Source organism: Callithrix jacchus, chromosome 11 (genome assembly GCF_049354715.1).
Source record: "Callithrix jacchus isolate 240 chromosome 11, calJac240_pri, whole genome shotgun sequence".
NCBI classification, from domain to species: Eukaryota; Metazoa; Chordata; class Mammalia; order Primates; family Cebidae; genus Callithrix; species Callithrix jacchus.
The window spans coordinates 91,568,692-91,590,526 of NC_133512.1; the positions used below are offsets into that span (position 1 = coordinate 91,568,692).

Sequence of the window (21,835 nt, forward strand, 5' to 3'; positions counted from 1 at the left end):
TTCTAATTGTCAGATTCATCTGCCTGTTCTTCATTCTTTTCTGCACTCCCTCACTTTTTATATGGGTCAGACGACCGCAGTAACTGAAAGCGCAAGAACTGTCAAAAGAAGAAATGACAACTGACTTCTAGTTTTTAAACTAATGGTTAATATTATGAATTCTACGGAAACAGACAAAATACTTAAACATCTTCAATTTTATGAAGAAGGAACGTCTTAATGTGTTTTTCCTTTTAAGCCTCACATTTCAAATACTTGATAAACTAGGTAACTAAGATTTAGAGTTACTGATACGTAAAACAATTACTGGTCATTTACAAGTAACGAGCCAGCTACACATTTTTAAAAATACACTAACAAAAGCCCAGGTGAGCTCTGTCTACCCAGGAGGGCTTTCTAAGTGATCCATCTTGATGTCAGCAAATTGCTTACTAATGTGTTGACTTATGGCCGCCCTCAAAAGCAAAATGAAAAGCCTGGAATTTACAGCATATCAATGAATCAGTTGATAAGCTTTTACTGGTTTAATATCCTTCCAGCCCTGCTGCTTGGAGCCACTTCAAGTTAGCAACAGAATGTTTGCCATCTCTATGTGATAAAGGAAGTCAAAGGACCAAGCAAACTTGAAGGCCATTATGCTGTTTGGTGAGATGTAAGTGAGAATAGTCCGAGAAGTCTCCTGCTGGAGGGTGTGGGAGCCAGCAGCGCCTAAAGCTGCTGCCTCTGACAGGTCACTCGCCCACTTTCCAAACACTGTCCCGGACTTTTCGCTGGGGTGGAGATACTATAATGCGCTTGAGAAGTTTAACTGCAGCAATAAAAGACCCGAGCTCAATCATATGACATGTGCTAGCAGAATTTCAAGATAAGGATCAAAGGCAGGCAGGCCGGCCGCTGCGTCCTGGGCAACACTGGACTTTCTGTGCATGCCGGCGCTGGGTATTAGCAGAACGGCCCGAGTGACCTTTTCAGCCTCTTTGATCTGTGTTCCTCAAAACCTGAATGAAGAGGTGGACGAGGACTACTGTCTCATCCCCAGACAACTCAAACACCCTCTCTGACAGAGGCATTTCTGACTGAACTTTTATTCTCTGACACTTACCTGTGCGTACAAAACTTGGCATTTGACCCTTTCATCTCTTACCATGAGACTTCGATATGGCTGAAAGGACCCACGCTGCAGCACGACACCACTACTGTGGTTCGCTTTTGTCAGGAATGTGTCAGTGACGTCTTAGAGCAACACAAGCTTGCGAAAAGAAAGCCACAGTGGTGTAAGCATCCCTCTTCACAGAGAGCGGGGCCCTGTGCTTCACTCAACACCCAAAAGGTGCATGAAACCAAAGAAAAGCCTTTGCCAACGCTCCTGTATTAGAGGAGTAAACACGTAGCACTGAGGTTCTACAAGCAAAATGGGTTAACTTGTAAAAACAGAATGGCTTGGGCTAATCTAACCCTGAGTATTAAAAACACATCCCTCTTGGTGAGATCCTAAAACACAGAAATACAAATACTTCCTGATCAGTTAGGTCTAAAAATATCAAACGATTCTCCCTCCTTGCCTTCTTTTCTATTGATTAGAACACACACCCTAAAGCCAACTTATCTTTTCTCGAAACCAGTGGTTCCCAAGTATGGCAAACAAGTCTTCGCCTATCTGCCAGCCAAGAAAGAAAGAATAAATTCAGTGGAGTGAAGTATTTATAAGGCCAGATGTCTGCAGGGTGAAGGTAATCTCCTTTCATGTGTGGTCAGGTTCTTTTTCCTTTTCTGGTGTTAAAATGATATTTCTTTTATGAAATGATTCTCATGGTACATGGTGTTTTGTTTTTCCTCTTAGACAAAAAGTTTTAAAAGTTGGCAATGACTTTGTTGAAGCCACAAATTTCTCTTATAGCTCAGCAGCCTCTAGAAGTCTGCAAAGCCCTGTATTCGGAATCGAGGTGGGCTGGCGGGTGGGAGTGGAGAATCAGTTACTGAACGGCAGAGTCAGGGGAGCCGGCGCTGACGCACCTTTCATTGTGGGGTGCATCGCGTGATTTATTTCTCTTTGTAATTTGAGATTTCATTTTCTTTAGATTAAAAATAAAATAAATTTGCAATATTTTCACATTCACTAATAGTAAGAATGGAGATGCCGCTTTGAAATGTAGCTGGTGGTTTCACATGTTATTCCCATTTCAAAACTCTTGTTCCCCAGATCATTAAGAATTTGCCACAGTCAACTTTGTGAAATGCCACACATTTGGCTTTGTAAGATTTCCAGTTTCTAAAATTCAAACATCAGAATTCCATACACATTTAAGTATGGGGCGGGTGATGAGGTGAATGCAAGTGAGCATACACAGTTGGCTTCCCAGACTACACAGAGAAACCTGGCATTTCTGGAATTTCACTAACTACATTACAAAGCAAGTCTCTCAAGAGGGGCCTTGATAAAGTCGCTGTTCATTCTGGCTTTGGAATTTATTTTTAGTGGACGTATTCGTAGGAAACCTGTAGACACTGAGGAATCTGAAGCTGGTCCTTATTTAGTACACATTTTTAGTTCTGAAGAACTTTCGGAAATAGAAAGGACAGATGTAATGAGAAAATGAAGACTGAGCTGAGAACCTGAAACCAACAGTTGTATTTTTATTTGAATTATCTTGATCTGTGATTTCTGGAAGCTTAAGAAGCCTCATTTTACTTATCATGTTAAAATTTTTATAGGTACTTTTAGGAAACCAGTTCAATTTTTTTTTCTGAAACATGTTTGTTTCTTGGTGAAAATAATAAAATTCTGTTTCTATTGTTGGAAAAAAATGACCTTTTCACATGTTGCTCTCAGATTAAACTAGATAAAAGATAAAAGTATACTATTACACTAGATAAAAGTCTTTTCTAAAGGCATCTCTGAGGAGGAGGATGACTTTCTTTACTAAGATGGGGTTCGTGGTTATATTATTCGTCTCACATTTATTATTAAGCTGTTCCAGTTCTGAGCTGTAAAATATTTATTCTACTCATATGATTACATCCTTAAAAAAGAATAAAATGGATGCATCCCCTACACATTAATATATAATGTGTAATGCATATGAGCAAATACTCCATTTGTACTATACATTTAAATAAAGATGATCATTTTGCCTTGTCAGCCAGGACAAATGGCCACCTAGTGTGTTCTCGCAGTGGTTTTCTACAGCCCACCCTTCATTTCAGAGTGCTGTAAAAGCCAGTGTGGCGGGTGTGCAAACCACTGTGAGCAGCAAAGCTGAATCTGAGATCCAGGCGCCTCTCCCAGCTCTCCGAACCACACGTGTCCTGGTAGGATTGTGGTGTCTGTCTGTCCCCTTATTATCTCCCCTGACGAGCAAAGTGCAGGCAGAGAGCAGGCACCTGGGAAGCGATTTGACTCTAATAATTTCATGTATCCATTAAAATGTATTTAAGAATGTCATCCATGTGGAATGTTTCTGGCAGTAAGGTATAAAGCAATGTTCTTTAATCCCCCTCCACATGAATGGATTCAGTTTCCCAATTGGTTTTTCTCAAATATGTTGTCCACTGGTCTGAAACATCTTCTTTTCTTTCTTTTTTTTTTTTTTAGTTGAGATGAAGTTTTGCTCTTGTTGCCCGGCTGGAGTGCAATGGCGCGATCTTGGCTTACTGCAACCTCTACCTCCTGGCTTGAAGCAACTCTCCTGCCTCAGCCTCCCAAGTAGCTGGGATTACAGGTGCACACCACCATGCCTGGCTAATCTTTTGTACTTTTAGTAGAGATGGGGTTTCTCTATGTTGGTTAGGCTGGTCTTGAACTCCCGACCTCAGGTGATCTGCCCACCTCAGCCTCCCAAAGTGCTAGGATTACAGGCGTGAGCTACTGTGCCCGGCCTGAAATATCTTCTTTAGAGTACACTGAAATTTCCTGTATGCTGAGATGTGTGGCTTTCTACTGTTTCATCGTTTGTCTCTTATTCCCCAACAGTTTTAGTTGCCAAATTTATATACTTTGATCTCTAACAAGACTGTTCTATCTCATCAATCTTTCCTCTTAAAAAATGATTAGCTCTTCATACTTCTTGACATCAACTTTAGAGTTCACCTGCCAAATCCCAATGTGTGGCCCATCCTCCTCCTCTGGGAGTTAGAAATGACATTAAATTTATAGAAGGTAAGTGGACATTTTTACTCAGATCCAACGTAAAATGTCTTCCATTTTATTCAAGCCTTTTATTCCATCAGAAAAATATTTTTCCTATCAGTGCCTGCTACATTCCTTGTTTGGCTTACTTTAACATAAATATAATGTAAAATTTAAATATATGAATTTATATAATATACATAACATATATACATATACATGCACGCACATGTGTTTTGTTTTCATGTGTTATTGGCAAGGATTGGCTCAAGTGTGATGACAGGAAGTAATCTAGTTTTCGTTATAGTTTTCCTCTCTAAAACAATGTGTTTTTAGTATTTGACATGTAATTTTTATGGGACAAGGAAATTTCATTCTAGTTCTAATTTGCTGTCATTATTAAGAATGGCTGTTAAGTTTTATTTAATATATTTTCAGTAAAAATTGAGATGCTCATATAATTTTTTTCAGTCACTTCATACCTTAAATTTCTTTCTATGTTATTTTTACAGGAAGTAATTTCAATTATATTTTCAGTTCTAATAGCATAAAGTTGTATACAATAATTTTGTCATTTTAAAAATGATTTCTGTTTTTATGGGTACACCTTCCTTTCTGTGTATCTAGAGAAAACCAATGTCCCAGCTCAAGCAGTCAGGCAGAGACAGAGCAGAAGCATCGCCAGAGAGTGAGACTGTGTGCGCGCACACATGGAATTGACTTTAGTCCACTGATTCAAATGCTCTGCTCATCGGGAAACACCTCACAGACACACCCAGCAATAATGTTTAACCAGACAACCCGAGCAGCTCTTAGCCCAGCCAAGCTGATAATAAATTAACCGTCACACACCTGGGTAAGGTGAAATTCAGTAACCTGGTTCTATAATCTCTCAGATTCCATTAAACATGCAGGGCATTCTAAAATTGTGGATTGACATTTCTGAGAGCATTCCTACTGCTCAGAGATGAGGTTAGTAAGTGGGAAAGGCAGAAAGAAAGCATCAAATTGTGAAGTCAGGTGGTAAATGACTAAGAAGTGCTCTTTATCATCAAGGGCAGCCTTTGAGGTCTGCTCGCATAGGCATAAAAGCATACAGGGCATGCACCCAGACAGGCAACTATTACTACTGCACATACACGAAGTTCAGTACAGACGGCTACTACCGACTGCTAACACACCACCGTAGAGTGAGCTCAGGCTTCGTTTATTTAACTTGAGATTTGACTTTACAGATCCCAAGTGTTTGTGGCCTAACGGGATAAGTAAGCAAGAGTGAACAAGATATGAAGGAACTGTAGAGAAGATTTAGGGAACTAGCAGAGAGCTGGGAATGCCTGGATTTCCCAATTGAACAATTAGAAGTTAAGGCAGTTGTAGGATGCCTATTCATGTAACAAATCTCACTGTGATCTGAATGTGTGTGCATGTGTGTGTACATCTCCTGTCCCCCCTGCCCCCTGCACAGGAGACTTGAACGGTCAGATGACACAGTCACTCGTATTATATTTAAGGTGGCAGTTATTGATATTTGCGGCCATGCTGCCATCTGCCACCCATCGGTGGCTCATAACATTGATGTAGTAGGCCCAGCACTTGGAAAATGAAATGGAATAAAAATCACAGTGTGGTGCCGGCGGTAAAAGTAGATCTTGCTTTGTGAAATTTTGTTTCTGTTAAATATATACAAGTGGTGGGTCATTGCTATAAGCTAAAAATAAAATCCTAAGGTCCCCAGCAACAGGACCAGCCCCCTCTTGGCCAAAGGGGCCCTAGGAAAACCTTAGCAATGGAATTCCCAGCCACGATGAGAAGACAGATGAGAGCCCCTTCATTATGCCTGCTCCTTGCTGGAGTTTAAGCTCAAGTGACCAGCATTCGTGTTAAGAGGTGATAAGGCTGACTACAGACTGTGGCAGTAAGAAACCAAAGTATAAACAAGGCGAAGTCGATGCCCAGCAAGGGACAGTCATGCCGCAGGCCATCAGTCTTGCCACACAGCACCCTCAACTTAGACGTTCCCTTCTGCTGACTCCAGTATTTAGGTAGAACTCTATTCCTTTAACCAACTACAAGTCTCTGAATCCACCTACAGTCTGTAAGCTCCTGCTTCCATATATCATGCTTTTCTGACCAAACCAATGTATCACTTCCATGTAGTGATTTCTGTCTTTGCCAGTAACTCCCACCTCCCTATAATGTGTAAAAGCAAACTGTAATCCGACTGCCCAGGGTGCACCTTCTCAGGACTCCCTGAGAGGGGGTTTCCTGACCTGCAGTCACTCATATCAGCTCAGAATAAACTTCTTTAAAATACCTCACCGAGTTTGGTTTTTCTGTTAACACAGTATAGAAGATATTTCTTATTGTGGCTGAGGAAAAGTTTGAAAGCCACTGCCCTAGCCTGTGGCTCTTGCCTGTAATCCCAGCTAACTGGGAGGCTGATGTGGGAGGTTCACTTGAGCCCAGGAATTTGAGACCAGCCTGGGCAATATAATGAAACCCTGTCTCTAAATTAAAGTTAAAAATAATGTGTACAATTTGCTCTCAACATATATCTCCCCATCACCCCTGCAAAAATAAAAAATCAGTTTTGCTTCTCAGTTTCCTCATAGATATTCAACTTAAGTGAACTTGCTATTTAAATCTTCTGAGATCATCTTCAAAAGCCACAAAGGAAAAATTACATTTGTAATATATAAGCTAGAATATCATTCATACTTCTCTTCTTCTTGATCTCTTGAATGGCATTGTTTAAACATACAATAAAGGTTTAGAGAAGACCAAAGAAATTGGAAGAAAGCTTAAACTAGGCTTTGGAAACCCGGCACATTTTAAGCAAGGCAGAGGGAACCAGTAGGAACGCCAGCAGGACGTGCAGGCGGAGTGTGAGTGTGCTCAGAAGAGCAGACGCAGGGGTCAGAGGAGGGTGTGCAGAGTGAGGAGGGCTCAGGATGAGGGGGCAGCAGACGAGATGAACCAGGGATTAAAACAGGACTTTTGGGGAGGTGGGATGGCCCCAGAGCTGCGGACCAGATGTCGGGTGGGACAGAGCTATGGATCTGCCTTGTCTACAGAACAGACTGAATTAGAAATAGGAGCCTGCCTGATCAGGTCTCCCAGCCCTGATTGCTCCTGGTCACTTGCTTTTTCTTATTTTTCTTTTCCTTTTTCCATGAAGCTGAAGGCTGTGGTGTCTGAACACCTGAGCACTGAGCCTGAAATGTACCCTTCACTGGCTACTCTACAGCTAGCACAAGGCACATGGTAACAGTCACTTTGCTTGTTTCCAGCAATCTGGGCCAGTTCTCAGTGGGCCGAGACTACCTACACTCTCAGTGGGCCTTTCGCTTCAAAAGTTATTATAAGATGATGTGGGCACATGAAAAGTATTTATATACATAAGGTAAAATGACTATCAAATCTGTAATTAAAATTTTATAAGAGGTGACAACAAACTTCTGATCAAAGAAACAACATATTATAACATTAGAAATTACCAAGAGTTGCTCAGAGAACAAGACTGACTGTCAGCGACTGAAGATAAGAAACTGGAAAGAATGTAAAGGCAGGATGAAGCAATCATGCACGGTGGTCCTTTACCAAACTGAGAATCAACACCCGAGATGAGCGAACTCTGAAGATGAGACATGGCTCTCTGGAAGAACAAACTGGCCAAACACACAGTAACTCACTTCCATACTCTAGGAAATGAGTTAATACTGATAAGAAACACAGAATTTCCAGCACCCATGGTGTGCTAGGCTGTTATAAATGACATGGCTCTTCTCAGGCCAACACTGCCAGGAAGAAGTGATGGCTCTCCTATGGCAGCCTTGGAGATGCCGCTGTTTGCCTGAAGCTACAGGCTGATGGGTAGAACTGTCCATTTTGTATGGGGACAAGGAATGGGAACTGTTGAAACAGAACATAAATAGTGGTGAGGAGGAAGGGCAGACATGGAAGTTAGCACTAAAGCTCATTTTGATGACCCCACGAGGTACTCAATACAATGGTAGCATATGGATGGGGGCTTTATTTTTATAGGTGGCTTCCATTTTCATTACTGTGAGAGGTACAGCAGATGTCTTCATTTATGTATAACCCAGGAGACTGGAAAAATTAAGCTGGTTTCAGTCTTGTGTCTGAAGAGATAAGTTTATTTAAACAATTGGCACAAAATGGCCAAATGGAAGTTGCTTAGATTTAACCTAATTTTATGAGTTTTCTTTATGAAAAGAAAATCTAAAGGTATTTTACCATCTAGATTGGAAAGCGGATTTAAATTAACGGGGTTTAAGCAGCATCTCGACCATTTTTAAAAAGCCCTCAAAGTGAAGTAAGTCTCAAAGTTTTACCAGCTCTGTTAGCAGTCCTGACCCTAAGTGAATCACCCGCACAGAGGCCGTATCTGGAGAATTAATGATCTCTACCTACCTTTTTTTCAAAGAATTTTTTTCTTAACTTGGCATCTGTGGGAGGTACTGTTTTCCTCAGGTTTTGGTACCACTTTCTAACGACGTGTCCTCTCCAGCAGGCTTGGATTCTACAACACAGATATTTGAAAATGACTAATTTATGATGATCCTATGTCAACCAACACTTCAGTAGTTGTTATAAGCCTGTGCTGTACAAGGCCCTGGGGAAATTATGGTGGCCAAGAAGAGAGAGACAATGCCAGTATTTTAAAAAATTAGTTGTCACAGCTTGATCTCTGTGTGTCTGCTTAGCGCCACGTGGGCCTGGCATCCTCACCTGGTTGCACACTTTATTCTGAACAGGCGGGCCCCGTCATGTATCACTCGGGTTTGATACTGGTTCTTTCTACAGAGAGGACAGGTTTTCTTATTTGTGAACTTTTCAAAAGCCTGAAGACATGCCTGAGGAAAAACATCTCACTTAAAATGTTATAAGTAATTACTTATAAACAATATTTTTACTTCCAACGTTAGTATTCTAATTATAGTGTTCTTTTCTCTCTGAACTATGAGACTTACTCAAATTTAGTTTATAAAGTGAGGAAATTTAATCAGATGTTACCACCTTCCTCATGAAACCTGTTCCAAAAATGATTTTTTTTACAAGAATATACATGCAGAGACATCAGAAACTTCTAAAATCAACTAGCACAAAGAGTTGCGCATGCGTAGACCACATGCGGGTCGATCACGTGAATTCAGCTGTCACTTTGATGTGCCTCACTGACAACAATCTGTCAGATAAACATTTGTGGTTCTTTTGTCCCCAAACGCATGATTCTCAAAACAGGATGAGTTGTACTGCAGCCTGTAGTCCTGTTTCTTTAACCATAAATGCTGGTGATGAATAAAGTAAGGCTCTTCCTTGGAGCCTTTAACGTGAGTCTGGCTTCTCTGCACTGCAAGAGTGGCGTGTGGTGCACGCGCAGGCGTCAGGGGCTGACTTACTCTGTGGAACACATGGGAACATGAAAGCAGCACCTGTTCATGAGGAAACAAAAAGACGTTTGAAGTTTAACAAGAGAAGCAGCATGAATGCAACAGTTAAAGAAAAATTCTGAATGCTTCAAAGGTAAGCTCTCTTCTTTCTTTAAAAAATAAAAAAGCAAATAACTTTGACATTATTGTTTGTTTAGCACCAAAAAAGTATATACTCTAAATGAAATTAACAATCTGAAATATCAAATAAGCACATTAAGTTTGATATTAAACCATTAAAATGAGTGTATACTTAAGAGCAAAACAATGACAAAATGAATGATTTCCCTAGATGCTGGGAGTGACTGCAAACTAGAGGGGTACGGAGGGGGGCCAGTCCTGTGGAGCCAGGGAGGAGACCAGGGAAATGCTAAGTAAATACAATTTAGGTCTTTGTTCAACTCAGTTATGCCCCCCAATTTTTTTTTAACCACAGCTCTACTTAGATATAATTCTGACAGTCCTAAATTTAAATAGCATCAAATCATGGAGACATAGGAGTCATTTTTTCTTTTTCAAATGCAGAGAAAGTATGCTTACAAGAAAACTTCACCTTTCTCTGACCCAGATTCCCCAACAGTGACATTCTGGGCTGTGACAAAAGACCGAAGCTTAGACTAACCGAAGAAGGCAGTGGGTACTTAGTGGAAGGGATGGAGCCAGGCTCTGCTTCCCTCGGGCAGGGACCACTTTCAGCAATGGGAAGGAAAGGCGGGGGAACTTGTGAGACTAAGCAAAGCAGTGGGGGCAGGCAAAGCATTTTCCCTTTTTGACAAGAATCTGACTTGGGTGACAGTAGTCTGTGACACTCCTGGGTGAGGTTTCAATCTCAGATGGCCCAGGATGCCTGCTGTGAGGAAAACTTAATAGTTTTTAAAGTGAATCCCACCTGCCTTCACTCAATTTATGCTTTGTTTCTTAAATGGAAGAAACAGAAATAAGTAGAACTCAGAAAGTTCTAAAACCTTTTCTTGAAACTTACTGCCAAGAGTAAGTGTGAGCTGAATAAACTCAGTAAGATGAGTCCTTTTTACCACCACCGTTCAATACCAATCTTTTCTGAACTCCATTCACTCTTCACAGGATACTTTTCAGTGTCTTATCAACATATGTTCTATCTATATGGAGGGACATTATCCTTCAGTATGTTGTTGTATTTTTTAAATGTCCACAAATATTTGTTACTGGCAGATGTTCTCTGATGTAACAAAAATCAATGAGTAGGTGAATTGTTTTTTATTTCCTCATCTGTTAAATAGGCAGAATGCTCACTCTATGAAATTAATTGAAGGTCCTCTGAAATCATTGGGAAAATGCCAGCTATTGTTTATAACTAAGGAAGAATCTGAACACAGAAATGATCATTAGAAATGCAAACTATACAGGATAAGTCTTATATGAAAACCAATAAAAATAATAGAATTTAGTGGGGAATTTATAAAAAACAGAAAGAGATGTTGGGCAAGGTACACCCTAATCCCTGTAACATACGAACTTTCAGTTTTCATTCTTCATGTGGACACTCCAGGCTCCATATTTTAGTGTAAGAAAGAGGTTGCGTAGCCAGAAAGATGCCCTCTGGCCTTCTTCACTGTTTGGCTACACTGAAGTACTAAATTATCCTAGCAATTTGTGGATTCAGGGCTAAAAATCTGTCCCAAATACCCAACTTTTATGTATGTAATATTAGGTCCTGACAGAGAACTAGAATATAGTATGTCTAAAGTTACTTATGGATTCAAATTAGTGAGTACAAGTGTACTGTTGTGAGCTTTCCCGCTGAGGACATTCACTCAAACTCAAGGAAGTTGCAGATTCATTTGCCTGGGTTCCTAGGCTACGAACTCCAAGGCTGATTTTAACTCTATTTGCTGTTTTCTCAGCAAATCTCTGAGGGGCTGCTGTGCAGGAAGTATAATGCCACACCCTGTGGGAAATTGGTACAGGGCAACCATAAATGTGCACGTGCACACCCCCCCCCACATACACACCACACACACACACACACACACACACACACACACAGCTGTTAAATCTAAGTGTCCCCACTTCAGGAGACAATGGTTTAGTTAGGCAGACAGAATATGTATAGAGAAAACCCTATGTGCATTCTCTGTCTCTCTCTATATATATATGTGTATTATCTGTTAGCTCAGAGTAGCATCATCCATTTTAATATGGTAAAGCTTCATGAAGAAAAATCATTAAAATATTTTACTTAAAGATTCTCTTACAAATTCTTTGGAGACATTCAAGCAGTTTTTTGTTGTTCTTTTCTGACTCAAATCACAAAACAATTTAAGAATTCCTCTGCTTTCTTCCAGCGCTGGGACACAGCTGCTCCTGGGGAGCTCCCCAGTAAGCCCAGCCACTGGGGCCCGCTGAAGGGAAACATTCCTTTTGTACAAATGTTAGTACTTGAGAATACCAGTCAGTAAACAAACAGAACTATTTAATGAGGGTGTTTAGCTCTTCTTCACACACTTTAATTAATGTAAAAGGAAATGGAAGTGTGTGAGGCTCACACCCGAGGGTGAAACACAAAAAGGAAGCCTGGAATCTCAGGCTCCAGCTCTGGGCCTGGTTCCTAGGAAACAGCCCATGAGCTCTCTAGCTTCCCCTCGCACGCTGAACACCTGGGGACGAAGCTCGAAATCTTCTTTACAGATGGGGCACGGCTGCACGGAGTCCCCTTGCAGGAGGGACCGCTGTTTCACCTTCTCCCACTCATCTGATGACAGCGGAGGTGGTGGAGGCCCAATGAGGCCCAACTTCTGTGCTAAAGTAAGACAACACAGGACAGGGATGAGAGTGTCTTTTAGAATATGGCACCCTCCTATAAGTTTAGTGACACCATTGGCAAACAAATATTAAAGAAATACATACAGATCACATACTTTATTTCACGATAGAAGTTGCCCCTCAGTATCCCCAGGGATTGTGTTCCAGGACACCCAGGGATGCTAAGTCCCTGATATAGGATGGCGTGGTATTTGCATACAACCCACGCCTATCCTCCTGTATACTGTCAGTCACCTCAGTTACTCATCATTCCTAATGCAAGTGCTGTGTAAATAGTTGTCATACTATATTGTTTTAAATTTGTGTTATTTTTCTATTGTTGTAATATTATTTTTTATTCATCTATTAAAATTTTGATCTGTGGCTGCTTTAATCTGTGGATGCAAAATCCACAGATACAAATGGTGGCCTGTATATAGGACGCCATTTTCCTATGAGGGCAGAAAAGTCAGTGGTAATAATACCTTATGTTTTCAATACATTTATTGTTTATTTACACAGAATTTCCCATATCTTAATTTCATTTTCACAATAATTCGATAAGGCAAGCAGGAGTGACATCCAATTTGATGAAAGAAAAACTGAGGAAAACTCATTTTACACATACTGGCCCAAGGTTCTCCCAGTTCCCGCCTGCCTCAGCCCTCAGCCTTCAGCACTATCTCCTCCAGCTCACCTTCCTCTGCCACCAGTGGCCTTTGCATCAATCCTGCACCTCTCCTGCTAAAGACATCCTATGACATATCATTACTGTCAGAATAAGGTTCTTATTTCAATAACATGTGGGTACCCACCACACGTTGACTCGGCATGGAGCAGGTAGTGCGGTGGGAAACACTCACTTTGAAAAAGCATCTGCACATCCTCAGGCAAACGCTGGAAGTGAAGTGTCACCTTCCGCCACCTCCCCACACCCTCAAGGAGGGTTAATGCATAAAAAAGCATCGACCTACAAGGATGTCTTCAGAAACAGAAGGCAAAATGTTACATCTAGGAAACAGGACAGGAAGCGGTAAAGGGACACTCTGAGTACAGAAGAGCTCCTGGGCTTTTAGAGTAGAAACGTGAATGTCAACTGAAAGGCTGGAAGAGAAAGCTGAGATACAGTCATGAGTTGCTTAATGACAGGCGAATGTTGTGAAGAAATGTGCCATTAGGCGATTTCGTCATCTTGCTAACACTGCAGCGTATGTACACACACAGGTGGTACAGCTGATTGCTCTAGGCTACACACCTGCACAGCGTGTTGCTATATTGAATACTGCAGGTAACTAACACAATGGTAAGGATTTGTGCATCCAAATGGAAAAGGTACAGTAAAAAATACGTATGAAAGATTAAAAATGGTGTACCCGTGTAGGGCACCTACCATGAATGGAGCTTGCAGCCTGAAAGTTGCTCTGGGCGAGTCAGTGAGTGGCTGCTGAGTGAGTGTGAAGGCCTAGGACATGACTGTACAGCACTGTAGACTTTACCCACAGTCTACACTTAGGCTACACTACATTTACAAACATATATTTTCTTCAATAACAAAGTTAGCTTACCATAACTTTACTTTCTAAATTTCTAATTTTTTTAACTTTGACTCTTTTGCAATAACATTTAGCTTAAAACGCTATGCTAGCATGTAGTGATGTGACCACGTGTCACTGTAGCCTGTATCTCCTGGGCTCAAGCAGTTCTTCCACCTCAGCCTCCCGAGTAGCTGGGACAAAAGACACATGCCACCATGCGCAGCTAACTTTTTAGTTTATACAAAATATTTTCTTTCTTGATATCCTTATTCTATAAGCTTTTTCTATTTCTCAAATTTTTTTTTAGACTTAACTTGTTTGTTAAAAACTAAGATACAAACACACATATTAGCCTAGGCCAACAGAGGGCCAGGTCATCAAGATGTCACCAAGTGGCAGGAATTTTTCAACTCCATTTTAATTTTATGAGACCACCATGGTTTGTCATTGAAACGTTGCTATGTGGCACGTGACTATAATCTCACAGAAAAACATGTAACAGGAGACAGAAAATACGAAAATCAAGAGACCGGTCTAGCTGGTATTGTGACATCTGAAAAACTGGCATTCCAGAAAGAAAACATGGAAAATGGAGAGTAAAACTTTTAAAGAAAATAGTCCAAAACATCGCCCCGGAGCAAAGGATATGAGCTGGTTTGAGAGGGCCCAGTACCTAGAACACTGAGTCCCATCGCTGTGAGAATCTCTGAGACAGAAAGCAGACTTCAAAACAAAATAAAAAAACAGGACTCAAAAAAGGATCAGGAATCGGAACTCTGACAGATTCATCCACAGCAATACAGACAGGAGAAGACAATTCCTTCAAAATTCAGAGGAAGGAAAGATATCCAAATCAAGATTCCTGATTAGCTATGAATCAAATGTGAGAAAAGAACAAAGATACGGCCAGGTATGGTGGCTCACACCTGTAATTGCAGCACTTTGGGAGGCTGAGGCGGGCGGATCACCAGGTTAAAAGATTGAGGCCATCCTGGCCAACATGGTGAAATCCCGTCTCTACTAAAAACACAACAATTAGCCAGGCATGGTGGCAGGTGCCTGTAGTCCTAGCTACTCGGGAGGCTGAGGCAGAAGAATCACTTGAACTCAGGAGGTGGAGGTTGCAATGAGCTGACATCGGGCCACTGCACTCCAGCCTGGCAACAGAGAGAGACCTTGTCTCAAAAAAAGAACAAAGATTACTGTTATGCACGTGAGTTTCTATGTGGGCCTCCTCTGCACTCCCCCAGGGAGCTACCGACCAGGAGCATCACCACCACGGGGGAATACACGAAGGAGGAGGCTGCCAGGAGGTCCAAGGAGAGAGCCCAGGGTCCCAGGATGCTGCTGAAGAGGGAGCCCGGGGAGGGGCTGGCAGGGGGAGAATCATGGAGGATTCCAGAAGCAATGTCCCCATCGATAAAGTACCCTGGTATATTTTAATGTATTGAGAGAATGTATTTCTGGAGGAGATTTTAGGGATGAATCAGTGATGAGTGATGACAGAGGAAACTAAATGTGAAAAAGAAGACATCACTTCAGGGAAAGTAGAAAAATGTCTGAGAAGGAAACTGTAGTACAGAACACCACATTGCTCAGCTGTGAGTGAAGTCAGAATTGTAGCAGAGTAAACACTGACTGCCATCAGTCTATTCACAAGTTAGGAAAATAATATGCTAAATCTCAATCTTCTATGGTAAGAAGAGAGAATATCCAGAACGGAAAATTAACAAAACAGCAGCACAGACATGTTGAGAAATATGAAAAACAGGACTGGATATCTGTGTATATCCTATGCATACCTATTCAGATGTTTATGGCCAAGCTGAATTCACTGAAGGTCAGCAATTTTGGTGACAGACAAGCAAGTTCAGACAATCAATGAGTTTCTGACCAGCATCAAGTTCATCAAAATGTGTGCCTGGGAGAAACCTTTTACCAACACTCCCCAAGATATAAGGAGGAGGGAAAGAAAATTACTGCAAAAAGCTGGATTTGTCCAAAGCAGAATCTCCATCCTGGCCGCCCCCCATGTCCACCATAACCATCGTGCTGACATTCTCCTGCCACATCCTCCTGAGACGCAAGCTCACCATGTCTGTGGCATTTAGTGTGATTGCCATGTTTAATGTAATGACGTTTGACATTGAAATTTTGCCCTCCTCGGCAAAAGCAATGGCTAAAGCCAATGTCTCTCTAAGAAGAATGAAGAAAATTGTCACAGATAAAAGCCCTCCATCTTACCTCACCCAAGCAGAAGACCCAAATACTGTCTTGCTTTTAGCAAATGCCACCTTGACATGGGAGCATGAAGCCAGCAGGAAAAGTGACACAAAGGAAGTGCAGAACCTGAAGAGGCATTTATTCAAGCAACAGAGGTTGGAGGCATACAGTGAGTGGAGTCTGCCAGCCAAGGGAGCCACTGGCCCAGAGGAGCAAAGTGGCATCCCGAAATCAGTTCTGCACAACATAAGCTTTGTGGTGACAAAGGGGAAGATCTTGGGAGTAAGCGGGAATGTGGGAAGTGGGAAGAGTTCCCTCCTTGCAGCTATACTAGGACAGCTGCAGCGGCAAAAAAGGGATGGCGGCAGTCAATGGAACATTGGCTTACATTTCACAGAGCACGTGGATCTTTCATGGAAATGTAAGAAAAACATACTCTTTGGAGAAAAGCATGATCATAAAAGGTTAACAGCACACAGTCCGTGTCTGTGGCCTCCAGAAAGACCTGAGCAGGCTCCCCTTGGAGATCTGCCTGAGACTGGGGAGTGGGGCCTCAGCCTCTCCAGGGTATAGAGGCAGGGGATTAGCCTGGCTGGTGCCGTCTATTCCCACTGTCAGTTCTACCTGCTGGATGACGCCGTCGGCCATGGACACCCACTTGGGGAAGCATGTCTTTGAGGGGTGCATTAAGATGACTCTCAGGGGGAAGACGATGGTCCTGGTGACCCACCAGCTGCATTTCTTAGAGTCTTGTGATGAAGTCATTTTATTAGAAGATGGAGAGATTTGTGAAAATGGAAGCCACAGGAGTTAATGGAGGAGAGAGGGCACTATGCAAAACTGATTCACAACCTGCAAGGATTGCAGTTCAAGGGTGCGGAACACCTTACAATGCGGCGATGGTGGAAGCCTTCAGGGAGAACCCTGCTGAAGGAGGGAGGATGCTGGTGCAGTCGTTCCTGTGCACCAGCTCATCCAGACTGAATCCCCCCGGAAGGAACCCTGACCTGGAAAACATGTCACATGTACACAAGGCTTCTGGAGGGTACCCCCGTCTCTTGTCATGTGTTCCTCTTCCTCCTGATCAGCAGCTCTGCGTTCAGTAACTCATGGCTGGGTCTCTGGTTGGACAAGGGCTCACGGATGACCTGTGGGCCCCAAGGCAACAGGACCATGTGTGAGGTTGGCACAGGGCTGGTGGACATCAGGCAGCATGTGGACCCGTGGGTGTACGCTGCAAGCATAGTGTCCGTGCTGGTATCTGCTATCACCAAAGGCTTTGCCTTCACCAAGATGACACCGATGGTGTCCTCCTTACTGCTTACCGAACAAGATCTTACAGAGGCAATGAGCTGCTCTGACGTGACTCCCACTGGCAGGCTAATGAACTGATTTTCCAAGGATATGGATGAGCTGGATGTGAGGCTGCCGTTTCACACAGAGGACTTTCTGCAGCAGTTTTTCATGGCGGTGTTTATTCTCATGTTGTTAGCTGCTGTGTTACCTAACTTCCTTATAGTTGTGCTGATCGGCCTTGCTAGAGGCTTCTTCATTCTCTTACGTTTTTCCCACAGAGGAATCCAGAACCTCAGAGGGTGGAGAAAGCCAGTCATCCTGGTTCTCCTACACCGGCTTCTCCACAGAGGGCCTGGGCATCACTCATGCCTATGGCAAGGAGAACAGCATCAGCACATTTAAGAGGCTGAACGACGCAAACTCCTATCACTTCTTCTACTTTAACTGTGCTCACAGGTGGTTAGCGCTGAGAATGGATGTCCTCACAAACATCCTCACCTTCGCTGTGGCCTTGATTGTGACCCTGAATTTCTCCTCCCTCACTGCTTGATCCAAAGGCCTTTTATTGATATATCATCCAGATGAAGAAACTGAGCCCCAAAAAGACTTGGCCCAAGCCCATAGAGCTGTCGTGTGTGAGGGCCAGGATTTGAACACAGGCCACCTGGTCCTCATGTTTGTCTGAATCTTGTTATCTTTGGAAACTTTTTTGACATAGTCCTTATTCTTAGTGGTCTGAAACTCTGGGATAATGTATCTGAATATGGGTTTTTGTCCATGTGTTCTGTTTGATGCTAAGGGTTTTTTTAGATTAAAGTCAAATTTTTCATCAGCTTGAAAAAAAAAGAAATATTAAAAATACGGCCAGGTGCAGTGGCTCACACCTGTAATCACAGCACTTTGGGAGGCCAAGGTGGGTGGCTCATCTGATGTCTGGAGTTCAAGACCAGCCTGGCCAATGTGGTGAAACCCTGTCTCTACTAAAAATACAAAAATTAGCTGGGTGTGGTGGCAGGCACCTGTAATGCCAGGTAATTGGGAGGGTGAGGCAGGAGAATCACTTGAACCTGGGAGGCAGAGGTTGCAGTGAGCTGAGATCACACCGCTGCACTGCAGCCCAGGCAATAGAACAAGACTCCTTCTAAAATTAATAAATAAATAAAAAATACCAGAAAAACAAACCAAAGTGGCTGTCATAGAGTAATGTCCAAAATGGGCCAGGGGAATGCTACGCTTTCTGTTATTAACCTCACAGAACAATTTCACTTCTAAAACTATGCCCCTGGATCTTCTGATAAGAATTAAGCAGCTGCGAGTGTGATGAGCGCTATGGAGAATTGCATGCAGGATGCATGGGGTTTGGATCAGGAGCTGTGACCCCAGGGAAGGTTACCTGACCAAAGTGGCATTAAATGGAGACCCGCAGGGTGAAGACTAAGCAGCAGGTGAAGGGGGAGGCTTTCTAGATGGAGGGAAAGGATGTGCAGATGGCCGTTGGTGAGAAAGCACTTGACCTGCAGAGAAACGCAGTGTCAGTAAGACTGAAGAAACTGAGGCTGCGGAGGAGGGGTGTGCTTCAGGCCTGTTCTCTGCCTTTGGCTCAAGGTGTGGGAGCAGGGAGAGACAGGGCCCCTGGTGCCACCCCTCCTCTTAGACTTGGGTCGGCGCTTGCTGTACACTCCAGACTCTGCTGTGGCCAGTGCCAAGTGCCTCCACTTCGAGCATCCACATCTCCCCCATCATGCAAACCTGGTCTTGCATTTATAAAATAATCAAGACCTTAGAATGGTGGGGAGAACAGGTACCTAACAGTATCGACAGATTTCACCGAACTGCTGTGTTCTCTGGCCACAGTGCAATAATGTTTAAAATCAATAGCATGTCTAGTGCCCATCTTGCCTGCAGAACCACACTGCACATTGGTGGAATGGGCTTAGCCCCACAGAGGACTCTTGATGGATCTAAGCATGTCAGGGAAGTTTGCTACCCTTTGCCAATTTTTAGACTATCAAGGGGCATGTCACCATCTCAGGTGAAGTGGAAGGAAGGGCTGTCAGGAGCTCTCACCCTTGCCTTTCCTGCATGTCCCTTGTCCCTGAGGACTGACCCTGGGGCACCCCCTGTGTCCATGCATGCATGGAGCAGCACCTCCCAGGCAGCACCAGAAGGAGGCTGGTCCTGGCACACATTAATAAGCCACCAACCAGAAGCATGGTGAACAATGACACACACCGTTCGGGTTTACGTCCCTTTCAGCATGTTGCTTCTACACCTGCAGCCAAATGCATCCCAACCCATCACCTCTCCTCATCCCACTTAAAGGAAAAAAAGAGCCTCAGGCACAGATGATTTTACAAGTGAGTCACCCCAGACTTTTAAGGAACACCCCTATTTCCTGTTCCAGAATACTGAAAAAGGGGGAACACTGCCCAGCTTATTTGGTGAAGCTTCTATGGCTTTGATAATAAAACCAGAAAAGGACAAGAACAGTCCATAGTCCAAGGGAATCCATGGTTAAATGTCAAACATCCGGAATGAGAATTAGTGATCAGAATGCAACAGTGAATCTGAAAAGCACCGTGGGCGAGTAGGGTTTATTCAAGCTATGCATGGGAGTCAACATCAGAGCTATAATGCATGGCATGAACAAACCGAAGGAGAAAACCCACAACAAACGTTCTCATCTAAAAAGCTGTGGAAAAAAAGCATCTAAACGAGTACACCTGTTAGTGAGTTTAAAAACGTCTAGCAACTTGCTAAAAGGGAGATTCTATAGATAAAGGCCAACAAACAAGTAACACAAAACAGAACAATAAAGGGCAAACATCACGTAAGCAGGGACATAAAACCTGTTGGGCTTGGGAACAAGACAGAAATGCTCCGTATTACTACTTGTATTCACCGCAGCTCAGGAGATCCCGGCCAGATTAAAAAAAGCGGGGGAAAACAAAGAAGGGGCATAAAAGTGGAAAGGCACAGACAGACAATTAACAATCACTGCAGAGATCAACTGAGTTACTCAGAAAACCCCTGGGAGTTGGAGACAAAAAGACCTAAATGGTGTGAGATACCACATTTGTGGATCAGATGATAGCACTGTAAATATGGTATATCCTCCATCTACAAATCTGATTAGAAAAAAATGCCCAGCAGAATTTTATGTAGAAAATGAGGTAGTTTAAGAGGAAAAAAAAGAGGAAAGGTCTTTTCCTACCAGCTGTTAAGACCTATTACAAGACCATAATCAAAACAGTATGATAGTGACATAGAAGCAGAAGCCTCAAAAAGAATGAAAAGAACACGTTTTTATACCCATTGATTTTCCCAGTGTCATAAACAGAACAAACTGGCGAGATCCACATGTAAAAGGTTAAAGGTGAATAAAGAAAATGTAGGAGAATCTTTGCACTCTCAGAATGCTGACAGATATCTTATCTCCCCCAAACAGCAATAGAACAGAAAAAGAACCCAGTGGATTTAACATTGATCAGAATGAAAACTGTACTCAATATAAAATCACAGATATAATTTAAAAGATGATAAAAGATACTTTCAATGGCTAAATCAACAAGAGATTACTAGGTAGAATATGTACAGAACTCCAGTAAATCAGCAAGAAAAGACAGAAATCCAAGTGGAATATTATACATAATATTCCACTATATTAAATAGTAGTTATAGCCTATGATTTAATGTCATTAGTAACTAATATGCACAATCAGGATTTTTTTTTCCATAAAGCGGTCCTGAAAAAATGTCTCATTTATTTTCCTAAATAATTTTACTTCTTTTCCAGATTGAGAAGTTCTTCTTGCTACCTAATTTAAATTTTTCCTGATAAAAATTCTTAAGGTTGATTATGATGAAACTATTTGGTCATCTACATACACTACACAGGCACAACAGACGATCTTCACTAAACTGCTGTATGACATTATTCCAAGTCTCAACATGTTCTTGAGCCACACCATTTTCTGGAAGACAGCGAGCTTGTTAGCAGAAGTTCAAAGGAAGATAGCATCAAACATCTCCTTTGCCGTTGCAGTGGGGACAGATGCACTCCACCTTGTGCGACTCCAACATGCAGGCCTTCCAGCACCTCCAGATCCATCTGACCTGCACTAGGACATGCTGTCCTCAACCAAACCTATTTTCCATGCCCATCATTAAAAAATCATATTTCTGGGACCAGGCCCAGTGGGTCACCCCTGTAATTCCAGCACTTTTGGAGGCCAAGGTGGGTAGATCACGAAGTCAGGAGTTCAAGACCAGCCTGGCCAACATGGTGAAAAGCCATCTCTGCTAAAAATACAAAAAATTAGTAAGGCATGGTGGTACGTGCCCATAGCTACTAGGGAGGCTGAGGCAGGAGAATCACTTGAACCCAGGAAGTGGAGGATGCCGTGAACTGAGATTGT

The 21,835-nt window shown here is 42.5% G+C and overlaps 2 protein-coding genes and 2 pseudogenes across 16 annotated transcripts in view; 3 read left to right on the forward strand and 1 right to left on the reverse strand.

Moving 5' to 3' along the window:
* LMBR1 (limb development membrane protein 1) overlaps nt 1-18,267 on the forward strand; it is a 242,939-nt gene extending 224,672 nt beyond the window's left edge. For all 5 annotated transcript variants that reach the window (XR_013524121.1, XR_013524115.1, XR_004728109.3 and 2 more), the window contains one exon: nt 540-18,267. The gene's annotated coding sequence lies outside the window, so the exon portion shown is untranslated. The remainder of the gene's footprint in view (nt 1-539) is intronic.
* Nucleotides 1-18,267, forward strand: part of LOC118143729 (phosphoglycerate mutase 1-like) — a 30,475-nt pseudogene extending 12,208 nt beyond the window's left edge. Inside the window, exon 4 of the transcript XR_013524124.1 lies at nt 540-18,267. The product of XR_013524124.1 is annotated as a phosphoglycerate mutase 1-like (transcript). The remainder of the gene's footprint in view (nt 1-539) is intronic.
* Nucleotides 1-21,835, reverse strand: part of RNF32 (ring finger protein 32) — a 40,068-nt gene that overhangs the window by 10,521 nt on the left and 7,712 nt on the right. For 7 of the 10 annotated variants that reach the window (XR_013524122.1, XR_013524123.1, XM_009002766.5 and 4 more), the window contains exons 4-7: nt 12,219-12,361; nt 9,553-9,585; nt 8,882-9,006; nt 8,564-8,672 (exon numbers count right to left, since the gene is read on the reverse strand). Coding sequence is in view for 8 of the 10 variants with exons in the window: in XM_009002766.5 (XP_009001014.1) it covers nt 8,564-8,672; nt 8,882-9,006; nt 9,553-9,585; nt 12,219-12,361 (410 nt within the window). In the remaining 2 variants the exon portion in view is untranslated. Of the gene's footprint in view, nt 1-1,090; nt 1,250-7,273; nt 8,042-8,563; nt 8,673-8,881; nt 9,007-9,552; nt 9,586-12,218; nt 12,362-21,835 lie in introns of those variants that run through there. The other 3 variants (XM_054237513.2, XM_078343363.1, XM_078343365.1) reach the window with 2 other exon arrangements.
* On the forward strand, nt 9,358-18,267 carry LOC144578404 (ATP-binding cassette sub-family C member 12 pseudogene; annotated as a pseudogene).